Raw genomic sequence first — 14,217 nt, 5'->3', positions numbered from 1 at the left:
GGAAGTGGTCCGGAGCCGATAAGCTCCTACCCATCAACATTCTGGAGATTTGGGCAATTCATCTGGCCCTCAGAGTTTGGTCTTACAGACTGCAGATTCAGTCCGACAATGCTACAGCCATGACTTATATCAATCATCAAGGAGGCACGCACCAGAAGTCTAGATGCCCAAAAAGAGGTGTATCACATCCTGGCCTGAGCAGAAAGGTATATTCCTCGCCTGTCTGCAGTCTTCATTCCAGGGGTAGAAAATTGTCAGGCAGATTTGTTTAAGCCGTCAGCAGCTGAGTCCAGGAGAATGGTCTCTACACTCGACATATTTCAAATCATATGTCAGAAATGGGGTACCCCAGATGCGGACCTGTTGGCTTCCCGGTTCAACGCAAAGCTGGACAAGGGTCAGATGCCCTGACAATCTCATGGGATCGTTATTCTCTGACTTATGCGTTCCCTCCAGTTCTGCTTCTCCCACAATTCCTTCAGAGAAACAAGAGGGTAGGCAAGCCGGTGATTTTGATCACCTCGGCTTGGCCCAGGAGACCCTAGTATGTAGAAATCATAAAAATGGCAGTAGGAAGACCTTGGGTTCTCCCACTACGCTCGGACCTACTATCGCAGGGTCCAATATTCCATCCTGCTTTACAAAGTCTAAATTTGACGGTTTGGCTGTTGAGACCCACATTCTGAGGAAACGTGGGCTCTCAGGTCCAGTCCTATTCACTCTGGTTAATGCTAGGAAGCCGGCCTCCAGGCTCATCTACTACAGAATCTGGAAGGCATATGTTTTCTGGTGTGAACCCAGAAGGGGGCATCCTAGGAAGTATGCCATTAATAGGCTTCTTGCCCTTCTTCAGTTGGGCTTAAATATGAAGTTGGCCTTGAGCACTATCAAGGGACAGATTTTGGCCCTGTCGGTATTCTTTCAAAAACCGCTTGCCTCTCATTCCCTAGTCCGGGCCTTGTTCAGGGAGCAATGTGCTTGAATCCACCAGTTAAGTCTCCCGCGTGCCCATGGGATTTGAATTTGTTATTATCTGTTTTACAGAAGATACCTTTTGAACCATTACACCATGCTTCTTAAAGGGGTTGTAAAGGTAAAAAAAAATTCCCTAAATAGCTTCCTTTACTTTAGTGCAGTCCTTTTTCACTTACCTCATCCTTCTATTTTGCTTTTAAATGTCCTTTTTTCTTCAGAGAAATCCTCACTTCCTGTTCTTCTGTCTGTAACTACACACAGTAATGTGAGGTTTTCTCCCTAGTGTTGAGAAAGCCTCTTCAGGAGGGAGGGGGGAGCAGGCAAGTCAGGACACTCTCTACTTTGCAGATAGAGAAAGGAGCTGTGTGTTAGTGGGCGTCCTGACACTCCTGCTCACCTCCTCAAGAGGCTTTCTTCACACCAGGAAGAAAGCCTTGCATTACTGTGTGTAGTTACAGACAGAAGAACAGGAAGTGAGGATTTCTCAGAAGAAATTACCTTACCTGCACTAAGGTAAAGGAAGCTATTTAGGGGGGAAAAAATTACCTTTACAACCCCTTTAAGTCTTTTGACAGAGAAACTGTTTTTTTCTTGTAGCCATATCCTCAGCAAGAAGGGTATCGGAATTGGTGGCTCTATCATGTAAAGAACCGTATATGATTATTCATGATGACAGGGTGGTGCTGCGTCCTCACCCGACTTTTTTTACCTAAGGTGGTTCAGAATTTAATCTGAACTAGATATAGTCCCACCGTCTTTTTTTCCAGATCTGCAGTCTGCGGAGGAAGAAGGTCTACACTCTCTAGATGTTGTAAGAGAGGTGAAAGTTTATCTGCAAGCTACGGCTCAGATACGAAAGACTGATTGTCTGTTTATTCTGCCAGGGCCCAGGGAAGGGCCAGGCACCGTCAAAATCTACTATTGCATGTTGGATTCGACAAGTCATTATTCAGGCCTATGGTTAGAAAAGAAGATTCCTCCTTTTCAGGTGAAGGTACACTCTACTAGAGCAGTTGGTGCTTCATGGGCAGCGCATCACCAGACCTCCATGGCTCAAATCTGTAAGGCTGCTACTTGGTCTTCGGTCCATACATTCACCAAGTTCTACCAGGTAGATGTGAGGGGGTACGTGGATGCCACCTTCGGGCATAGTGTGCTGCAGGCAGCAGTAAAGATCCTCTGACCGATGGCGGTTTTATTTCTGATCTGTGTCTCCCTCCCCTTAGTTTTAGCATTGCTATGGGACATCCTATTAAGTGATTAATGCCCCATACAGACGGTCGTTTTTTGTGATGAAAAAAAAATGACGTTTGAAGTGATGAAAAAAAACGACATTTTTGAAACTTCATTTTCAAAAACGATGGAGCATACACACCATCATTTTGAAAAATGATGAACAAAGTGACGGCACTCTAAAGGGGAAGTTCTATTCGCCTTGAGGCTGCTTTTAGCTGGTTACTTGTTAGTAAAAGATGATTCGTGCTTTTTTGTCTGTTAAAGCGTGATGAATGTGCTTACTCCATTATGAATGGTAGTTTTACCTCCCGTCTCAAAACTTGCTTCTGGGCATGTGCGGGTTCAAAAACGTCGTTTTGCCCACACACTATCATTTTCATTGACACAAAAAATGACATTTTGAAAAACGACACAAAAAATTCGAGCATGTTCGAATTTTTTTTTGGTCGTTTTTCTGAAGACATAAAACGACATTTTCCCCACACACTATCATTTTAAATGACGTTTTCAAAAACGTCATTTTTTTTCATCACAAAAAACGACCGTCTGTATGGGGCATAAGGCTCTGTGTCCCGTAATGTATGATCAAGAAGATAGGATTTTTTAATACAGCTTACCTGTAAAATCCTTTTCCTGGGAATACATCACGGAACACAGAGCTCCCGCCCCTCTTTGGAGTTAAACGTCGGACACTTATTGCTTTGCTACAAAACTGAGGCACTCTCCATTTGGGAGGGGTAATATAGGGGAGGAACTCAATTTTAATTGGGTTAACCAGTGTCCAATCACCTGTGGTGACTACATAACCCATTAAGTAATAAAGGTTCTGTGTCCCGCTATGTATTCCCAAGAAAAGGATTTTACAGGTAAGCTGTATTAAAAAATCCTATTTTTCCTTCCACTTCACCATTATGTGCTACTTTGTGTTGTTCTATCACATAAAATACATTTACATTTTAGGTTTTAACATGACAAAATTTGGAAAATTTCAAGGGGTATGAATACTTTTTCAAGGCACTGTAGTCTCTATACAGGGACTTCAAAGGGCTGATACCAAAAGTGTAACTAGGACCTTCAGGGCCCCGATGCAAGAAAGCATGAAGGGCCCCCCTAAACAACTCCTTCTAGTTCTGGGAGGGCATCCATGGACATCCTCCCATAACCCTGCCTCCCTCGAGCCCCCTGGGGCAGGCATCCAGCACCCTCTGTGACTGCTCCTTTGGACACAGCTGATTACAGATCACGGTATAGGGCCAATCCCAGAGCCTCTTTACCGTGTGATCAGCTGACCAGCAAGAATGTCAGTACATTGTTTACACTGATAATCAGGGCACCGATTATCAGTTATCAGTGCCCTGACTATAAGTGGAGCCCCATCAGTGCCGCCTATTAACGCTCACCAATATTGCCTATCAATGCTGCCTATCAGTGCGCATCAATGCCCATCAGTGTTCATCAATGCTACCTATCAGTGCCTCCTCAGCAAGACTCTGAGCTGGGAGCATTTCTTTCATTCAGCCCAGAGCCTGCACTGACAGTTCCCCCTCCCTCCTCCCTTGCATGGATAAGAAAGGAGAGAGCTCTTGGGGGGGGGGGGGGGGCATCCCTGCAAGGAGAACACACCGATTATAGCTAGAAGGTATAGCCACTGGCAATAATCGCATGCTGGAATTTCAACATGGTTGTACCCAAGTCGATTGATGGATTGACTTGGGTACAATCAGCCTGCCCATGCATGGATGGACTCTCGGCCAGTCCCTGCTGAACTGGGTGATCTATGTACATTTCCAGGATATTAACAAACTTTGTCACAAATTCCTGTTTCTGTGTTAAGAAAAAGCTGTTTGTTGTCAGCAGAGTGAATCTGAATGGGAGTGACTATTTCATTATTAAACATCTGATACACTTTCAGTCTGCATCCCTTTAGAAGAAATTAACCCTTTGGGAGTATCTCACCAAATATAAAATGTTTGTTGCAGAGGATCTGACTTGTATCTTAGTGTAGACTTCTGGGAAAATTAGTGAGCCAATCACACGAGCAACAAATTACATAAATTCCATACACCAATACTGTACAGGACACCTCTAGGTACTGTACTGTATATGATTGATATATCATTTTTTTTATTTTGTATTTGCTATTTCCTCCCACAAAAATTGAGTTAAAATTAATTATGTATAAAAATGAATACAGAGCTGCATTAAAGTGATTTTAAAGTCTTGTTTTTTTTAAGGTAAAAATCACAAGCAGTGAGACATTTCCTAATCTCTACAGATCGAGAAAATGTCCCTCTGCTTGTGATAAGCGATCCGCAGTGCCGACTTCTGCTACAAACTGGGGAAAACGGTGGAGGCACATGAAATGTTGGCGAAAGTGTACCGGACAGAAGCTGTGAGCAGAAAATGTGTTTACGACTGTTTCAAACACTTTCGCAACAGGAAGGAAAAGACTGAGAGCCGGTTCACGCTGGGGCGACTCAGCCGCCTGACAAGTCACATCCCATTCTATTCAATGGAACCATTCTAATAGGAGCGACGCAAGTCGCTCCGACTTAGAAAAAGGTTCTTGTACGACTTCGGGGGCGACTTGCATTGACTTCTATACAGAAGTCATTTTGCAAGTCGCCTCTGAAGTCGTCTTCAGGACGCCTTGCCGAGTCGCCCCCGAAGTCGTGCTGCCCCAGTGTGAACCGGCTCTGAGGGTGAGCCATTATCGTGTTGGCCGTCGACAAGCAGAACCCCAGAAATGATCATGTGAGTGAGACCCAAAAAGAGTCCCTACAAAAGTTCAAGGTCAACTCAAGACAATGGCCCGGATTCAGAGAGCAATTACGCCTGCGTAACCATAGTTACGCAGCGCAATTGCTGACTTGCGCCGGCGTTACGAATACTCCTGATTCAGGAACATTGTAACGCTGACTGCAGCCTAAAATCTGCGTGGCATAAGGCTCTTATGCCACGCATATTTTAGGCTGCATTCTTGCTATGGCCGCTAGGGGGCGCTCCCATTGTGCTCAGTGTATAGTATGCAAATTGCATACTAACACCGATTCACAATGTTGCGCGAGCCCTGCGTACGCAAGTTATGTCGTTTCCGTACGGCGTGTTTAGCGTAAGGCTGCCCCTTCTAATAGTAGGGGCAGACAATGCTAAAGAATACCCGCCAAATTTGAATGTTACGTACTTTGCGTAAGTGATTTGTGAATGGCGCTGGACGCCATTCACGTTCACTTTAAAGCAAATGACGTCCTTGCGACGTCATTTGCCGCAATGCACGTCGGGAAAGTTTCCAGACGGAGCATGCGCGCTACAATCGGCGTGGGAACGCGCCTAATTTAAATGATTCCCGCCCCCTACGGGATCATTTAAATTGCGTGCTCTAGCGCCGGGCAATTTTGCCGGTGCGCCCTCGCAATTTACGGAGCTACTGCTCCGTATATCGAGGGCAGTGGAGCAAATTTGCGGGGGCGGAGGGCAAAAGCGCAAATCTCTTTGAATCCGGGCCAATGTTGATCGCCTTCTTCGACAACGATGGCATCATCCATAAGGAATTTGTTGCTGTGGGTCAAACCGTGAAAGCCGCATTCTACGAAGACATTTTTTTTTTCCCCAAGAGAATTTATTGAAAAATTACACATACAGATAATAAATCCGAATAGAGATGGGCTCTGGTGTGTTCGGGATACCACATACTGATCCTGCCAGGAAGTCATCACTGCATGCCGCTAATCACAGGCCGTGAGACGATTCCTGATCCGCAGCTGTACAGATCAGGAAATGCCTCAGTGCCGGTGATTAGCGGTTTGCAGTGTCGGCTTCCTGGCGGGATCAGGCAGGAGGGATCCTGAATACACCTGAGCCCATTCCTAGTTTAGCTGTGTTTGGCCAGAGTTGCACAGGACTGGACAGGGGGTGGGCGTTGCTGCGCGATCTGTGCGCGCCAATTCTTGCCTCAGCGCGGCGTACCTGTTCTCGATAATCCACTGTACTCCCCTGATCTGGCGCATGCATACGTCTGTTTCTCCGCCTGAAGAGCGCCATATAAGGATCAGATTTTGTGGACGTGGCGGCTATCCACGAAGGTGTGACAGTGGTTCTGCGATCGATTCCTAAATAGACCTTTACTGACCGTTTCCAGAAGCTTTATGAATATTGCCAGAAGTGCGCTGTGAAGGATGGCGATTATTTGGAAGGCCAATAAAGGTAATTTGTTTGTGTCTTCTGTTTTTTTTTTTTATACCATTCATCAAACGTTTTAGACACACTTCGTACAATATGTGGCAATTCACTAATGAGGGAATTACCTGACAAAAGCACACCAGCAGCAGCCAACCCTCAGTCGTCTTTCTTTATACATTTGTTACCAAGGCACAATGTCAGCTATTTGTGAGCTCAGCTAGATTTCCCCATCATCTATATCCCGGTACCGAGCACCGCAAAGCTAGAATCACACTATCCCCGCACACAGCTACACACCAACCACCTCAGCACGCCGCACGTTACCTAGTAACCGCCCCCCTCGCTGCAGAAGCTTCACTTCCGGTGCACGTTGTCAGCGTTCCGACGCACGCTGACGTAACACGTACGGGCCGTTCTATCATGGTCCGCGAACGACGACAGTGGTGACCTGATAACACTTACCGGGAGCTGTCAGCGGAGACCGGGGTTGGAATGGTGGCCTGAGCGCCGTGTGGAGGGTCCTCGGGTGAAGGGAGAGCCGGGGAGGAGTCATCATGTCAGAGCAGAACAGCGTGTCACTGCAGCAGATGCTGGACAGGTGAAGTGCAGGGCCTCTCAGATGACATGTAAACAAGTGTGTGTGTGTGGGGGAGGGGAGGGACTGAGGGGTCTGGTGTCACCAACCAGTGCTGGCCTGTCACTTCCACACTGGAAGGTGTTCTATGTAATGGAGGGAGACGGGCTGTGTACATAGAGGGGCTCAGATCGCACTACTCCCAGGAAACATGTCTACTACACCCAGGGACATGTCTACTACTACTACTACACCCAGGGATATGTCTACTACTACTACACCCAGGAAACATGTCTTCTACTACTACACCCAGGTACATGTCTACTACTACTACACCCAGGTACATGTCTACTACTACTACACCCAGGGACATGTCTTCTACTACTACACCCAGGGACATGTCTTCTACTACTACACCCAGGGACATGTCTACTACTACTACACCCAGGGACATGTCTTCTACTACTACACCCAGGGATATGTCTTCCTACTACACCCAGGGACATGTCTACTACTACTACACCCAGGGACATGTCTACTACTACTACTACACCCAGGGATATGTCTACTACTACTACACCCAGGGACATGTCTACTACTACTACACCCAGGGACATGTCTACTACTACTACTACACCCAGGGATATGTCTACTACTACTACACCCAGGGACATGTCTACTACTACTACACCCAGGGACATGTCTACTACTACTACTACACCCAGGGATATGTCTACTACTACTACACCCAGGGACATGTCTTCTACTACTACACCCAGGGACATGTCTTCTACTACTACACCCAGAGACATGTCTTCTACTACTACACCCAGGGACATGTCTTCTACTACTACACCCAGGGACATGTCTACTACTACTACTACACCCAGGGACATGTCTTCTACTACTACACCCAGGGACATGTCTTCTACTACTACTACTACACCCAGGGATATGTCTTCTACTACTACACCCAGAGACATGTCTTCTACTACTACACCCAGGGACATGTCTTCTACTACTACACCCAGGGACATGTCTACTACTACTACTACACCCAGGGACATGTCTTCTACTACTACACCCAGGGACATGTCTTCTACTACTACTACTACACCCAGGGACATGTCTTCTACTACTACACCCAGGGACATGTCTACTACTACTCCCAGGAAACATGTCTACTACACCCAGGGACATGTCTACTACTACTACACCCAGGGACATGACTACTACTACACCCAGGGACATGTCTACTACTACTCCCAGGAAACATGTCTACTACACCCAGGGACATGTCTACTACACCCAGGGACATGTCTACTACTACTACACCCAGGGACATGTCTACTACTACTACTACACCCAGGGACATGACTACTACTACTCCCAGGAAACATGTCTACTACACCCAGGAAACATGTCTACTACACCCAGGGACATGTCTACTACTCCCAGGGACATGTCTACTACTACTACACCCAGGGACATGTCTACTACTACTAATACTACACCCAGGGACATGACTACTACTACACCCAGGGACATGTCTACTACTACTAATACTACACCCAGGGACATGTCTACTACTACTACACCCAGGGACATGTCTACTACTACTACTACACCCAGGGACATGACTACTACTACTACACCCAGGGACATGTCTACTACTACTACACCCAGGGACATGTCTTCTACTACTACTACACCCAGGGACATGTCTACTACTACTACTACACCCAGGGACATGTCTACTACTACTCCCAGGAAACATGTCTACTACACCCAGGGACATGTCTACTACTCCCAGGGACATGTCTACTACTACTACACCCAGGGACATGTCTACTACTACTACTACTACACCCAGGGACATGTCTACTACTACTACACCCAGGGACATGACTACTACTACACCCAGGGACATGTCTACTACTACTAATACTACACCCAGGGACATGACTACTACTACACCCAGGGACATGTCTACTACTACTAATACTACACCCAGGGACATGTCTACTACTACTACACCCAGGGACATGTCTACTACTACTACACCCAGGGACATGTCTACTACTACTACACCCAGGGACATGACTACTACTACTACACCCAGGGACATGTCTACTACTACTACACCCAGGAAACATGTCTTCTACTACTACACCCAGGTACATGTCTACTACTACTACACCCAGGTACATGTCTACTACTACTACACCCAGGGACATGTCTTCTACTACTACACCCAGGGACATGTCTTCTACTACTACACCCAGGGACATGTCTACTACTACTACACCCAGGGACATGTCTTCTACTACTACACCCAGGGATATGTCTTCCTACTACACCCAGGGACATGTCTACTACTACTACACCCAGGGACATGTCTACTACTACTACTACACCCAGGGATATGTCTACTACTACTACACCCAGGGACATGTCTTCTACTACTACACCCAGGGACATGTCTTCTACTACTACACCCAGAGACATGTCTTCTACTACTACACCCAGGGACATGTCTTCTACTACTACACCCAGGGACATGTCTACTACTACTACTACACCCAGGGACATGTCTTCTACTACTACACCCAGGGACATGTCTTCTACTACTACTACTACACCCAGGGACATGTCTTCTACTACTACACCCAGAGACATGTCTTCTACTACTACACCCAGAGACATGTCTACTACTACTACACCCAGGAAACATGTCTACTACACCCAGGGACATGTCTACTACTACTACACCCAGGGACATGACTACTACTACACCCAGGGACATGTCTACTACTACTCCCAGGAAACATGTCTACTACACCCAGGGACATGTCTACTACACCCAGGGACATGTCTACTACTACTACACCCAGGGACATGACTACTACTACACCCAGGGACATGTCTACTACTACTCCCAGGAAACATGTCTACTACACCCAGGGACATGTCTACTACACCCAGGGACATGTCTACTACACCCAGGGACATGTCTACTACTACTACACCCAGGGACATGTCTACTACTACTACTACACCCAGGGACATGACTACTACTACTCCCAGGAAACATGTCTACTACACCCAGGAAACATGTCTACTACACCCAGGGACATGTCTACTACTCCCAGGGACATGTCTACTACTACTACACCCAGGGACATGTCTACTACTACTAATACTACACCCAGGGACATGACTACTACTACACCCAGGGACATGTCTACTACTACTAATACTACACCCAGGGACATGTCTACTACTACTACACCCAGGGACATGTCTACTACTACTACTACACCCAGGGACATGTCTACTACTACTACTACACCCAGGGACATGACTACTACTACTACACCCAGGGACATGTCTACTACTACTACACCCAGGGACATGTCTTCTACTACTACTACACCCAGGGACATGTCTACTACTACTACTACACCCAGGGACATGTCTACTACTACTCCCAGGAAACATGTCTACTACACCCAGGGACATGTCTACTACTCCCAGGGACATGTCTACTACTACTACACCCAGGGACATGTCTACTACTACTACTACTACACCCAGGGACATGTCTACTACTACTACACCCAGGGACATGTCTACTACTACTACACCCAGGGACATGACTACTACTACACCCAGGGACATGTCTACTACTACTAATACTACACCCAGGGACATGACTACTACTACACCCAGGGACATGTCTACTACTACTAATACTACACCCAGGGACATGTCTACTACTACTACACCCAGGGACATGTCTACTACTACTACACCCAGGGACATGTCTACTACTACTACACCCAGGGACATGACTACTACTACTACACCCAGGGACATGTCTACTACTACTACACCCAGGGACATGTCTTCTACTACTACACCCAGGGACATGTCTACTACTACACCCAGGGACATGTCTACTACTACTACTACACCCAGGGACATGTCTACTACTACTACTACACCCAGGGACATGTCTACTACTACAACACCCAGGGACATGTCTACTACTACTACACCCAGGGACATGTCTTCTACTACTACTACACCCAGGGACATGTCTTCTACTACTACTACACCCAGGGACATGTCTTCTACTACTACTACACCCAGGGACATGTCTTCTACTACTACTACACCCAGGGACATGTCTTCTACTACTACTACACCCAGGGACATGTCTTCTACTACTACTACACCCAGGGACATGTCTTCTACTACTACACCCAGGGACATGTCTTCTACTACTACTACACCCAGGGACATGTCTTCTACTACTACTACACCCAGGGACATGTCTTCTACTACTACTACACCCAGGGACATGTCTTCTACTACTACTACTACACCCAGGGACATGTCTTCTACTACTACTACACCCAGGGACATGTCTTCTACTACTACTACACCCAGGGACATGTCTTCTACTACTACACTCAGGGACATGTCTTCTACTACTACACCCAGGGACATGTCTTCTACTACTACACCCAGGGACATGTCTTCTACTACTACACCCAGGGACATGTCTTCTACTACTACACCCAGGGACATGTCTTCTACTACTACACCCAGGGACATGTCTTCTACTACTACACCCAGGGACATGTCTTCTACTACTACTACACCCAGGGACATGTCTTCTACTACTACACCCAGGGACATGTCTTCTACTACTACACCCAGGGACATGTCTTCTACTACTACACCCAGGGACATGTCTTCTACTACTACACCCAGGGACATGTCTTCTACTACTACTACTACACCCAGGGGCATGTCTTCTTCTACTACACCCAGGGACATGTCTTCTACTACTACTACTACACCCAGGGACATGTCTTCTTCTACTACTACTACACCCAGGGGCATGTCTTCTTCTACTACTACTACACCCAGGGGCATGTCTTCTACTACTACACCCAGGGGCATGTCTTCTACTACTACTACACCCAGGGGCATGTCTTCTTCTACTACTACTACACCCAGGGGCATGTCTTCTACTACTACTACACCCAGGGGCATGTCTTCTTCTACTATTACTCCTACTACACCCAGGGGCATGTCTTCTACTACTACTACTACTACTACACCCAGGGGCATGTCTTCTTCTACTACTACTACACCCAGGGACATGTCTTCTACTACTACTACTACTACTACACCCAGGGGCATGTCTTCTTCTACTACTACTACACCCAGGGGCATGTCTTCTTCTACTACTACTACACCCAGGGGCATGTCTTCTTCTACTACTACTACTACTACTACTACACCCAGGGGCATGTCTTCTTCTACTACTACTCCTACTACACCCAGGGGCATGTCTTCTACTACTACTCCTACTACACCCAGGGGCATGTCTTCTACTACTACTACTACTACTACACCCAGGGGCATGTCTTCTTCTACTACTACTACACCCAGGGGCATGTCTTCTTCTACTACTACTACTACACCCAGGGGCATGTCTTCTTCTACTACTACTACTACACCCAGGGGCATGTCTTCTTCTACTACTACTACTACACCCAGGGGCATGTCTTCTTCTTCTTCTACTACACCCAGGGGCATGTCGTCTTCTTCTTCTACTACACCCAGGGGCATGTCTTCTTCTACTACTACTACTACTACACCCAGGGGCATGTCTTCTTCTTCTACTACTACTACTACACCCAGGGGCATGTCTTCTTCTACTACACCCAGGGGCATGTCTTCTTCTTCTTCTACTACTACTACACCCAGGGGCATGTCTTCTACTACTACACCCAGGGGCATGTCTTCTACTACTACACCCAGGGGCATGTCTTCTACTACTACTACTACACCCAGGGGCATGTCTTCTTCTACTACTACTACACCCAGGGGCATGTCTTCTACTACTACTACACCCAGGGGCATGTCTTCTTCTACTATTACTCCTACTACACCCAGGGGCATGTCTTCTTCTACTACTACTACACCCAGGGGCATGTCTTCTTCTACTACTACTACACCCAGGGGCATGTCTTCTTCTTCTACTACTACTACTACTACACCCAGGGGCATGTCTTCTTCTACTACTACTACTACTACACCCAGGGGCATGTCTTCTTCTACTACTACTACTACACCCAGGGGCATGTCTTCTTCTACTACTACTACACCCAGGGGCATGTCTTCTTCTACTACTACTACACCCAGGGGCATGTCTTCTTCTTCTACTACACCCAGGGGCATGTCGTCTTCTTCTTCTACTACACCCAGGGGCATGTCTTCTTCTACTACTACTACACCCAGGGGCATGTCTTCTTCTACTACTACTACACCCAGGGGCATGTCTTCTTCTACTACACCCAGGGGCATGTCTTCTTCTTCTTCTACTACTACTACACCCAGGGGCATGTCTTCTACTACTACACCCAGGGGCATGTCTTCTACTACTACTACTACACCCAGGGGCATGTCTTCTTCTACTACTACTACACCCAGGGGCATGTCTTCTACTACTACACCCAGGGGCATGTCTTCTACTACTACTACACCCAGGGGCATGTCTTCTTCTTCTTCTACTACTACTACACCCAGGGGCATGTCTTCTTCTTCTACTACACCCAGGGGCATGTCTTCTTCTTCTACTACACCCAGGGGCATGTCTTCTTCTTCTACTACACCCAGGGGCATGTCTTCTTCTTCTACTACACCCAGGGGCATGTCGTCTTCTTCTTCTACTACACCCAGGGGCATGTCTTCTTCTACTACTACTACTACTACACCCAGGGGCATGTCTTCTTCTACTACTACTACACCCAGGGGCATGTCTTCTTCTACTACACCCAGGGGCATGTCTTCTTCTTCTTCTTCTACTACTACTACACCCAGGGGCATGTCTTCTACTACTACACCCAGGGGCATGTCTTCTACTACTACTACTACTACACCCAGGGGCATGTCTTCTTCTACTACTACTACACCCAGGGGCATGTCTTCTACTACTACACCCAGGGGCATGTCTTCTACTACTACTACACCCAGGGGCATGTCTTCTTCTACTACTACTACACCCAGGGGCATGTCTTCTTCTTCTTCTACTACTACTACACCCAGGGGCATGTCTTCTTCTTCTACTACACCCAGGGGCATGTCTTCTTCTTCTACTACACCCAGGGGCATGTCTTCTTCTTCTACTACACCCAGGGGCATGTCTTCTTCTTCTACTACACCCAGGGGCA

The 14,217-nt window shown here is 47.0% G+C and overlaps 1 protein-coding gene across 1 annotated transcript in view; it reads left to right on the top strand.

Annotated features, from left to right (window-relative positions):
* Nucleotides 1-6,760: 6,760 nt before the first annotated feature.
* The window catches only part of MARCHF5 (membrane associated ring-CH-type finger 5), a 50,846-nt gene continuing 43,389 nt past the window's right edge, over nt 6,761-14,217 (top strand). Inside the window, exon 1 of the mRNA XM_040361802.1 lies at nt 6,761-6,988. Within this exon, the coding sequence (XP_040217736.1) occupies nt 6,945-6,988 (44 nt within the window). The 5' untranslated portion in view covers nt 6,761-6,944. The remainder of the gene's footprint in view (nt 6,989-14,217) is intronic.

This window comes from Rana temporaria, chromosome 8, assembly GCF_905171775.1.
Source record: "Rana temporaria chromosome 8, aRanTem1.1, whole genome shotgun sequence".
NCBI classification, from domain to species: domain Eukaryota; kingdom Metazoa; phylum Chordata; class Amphibia; order Anura; family Ranidae; genus Rana; species Rana temporaria.
This window is presented reverse-complemented; position numbering and strand designations above follow the sequence as displayed.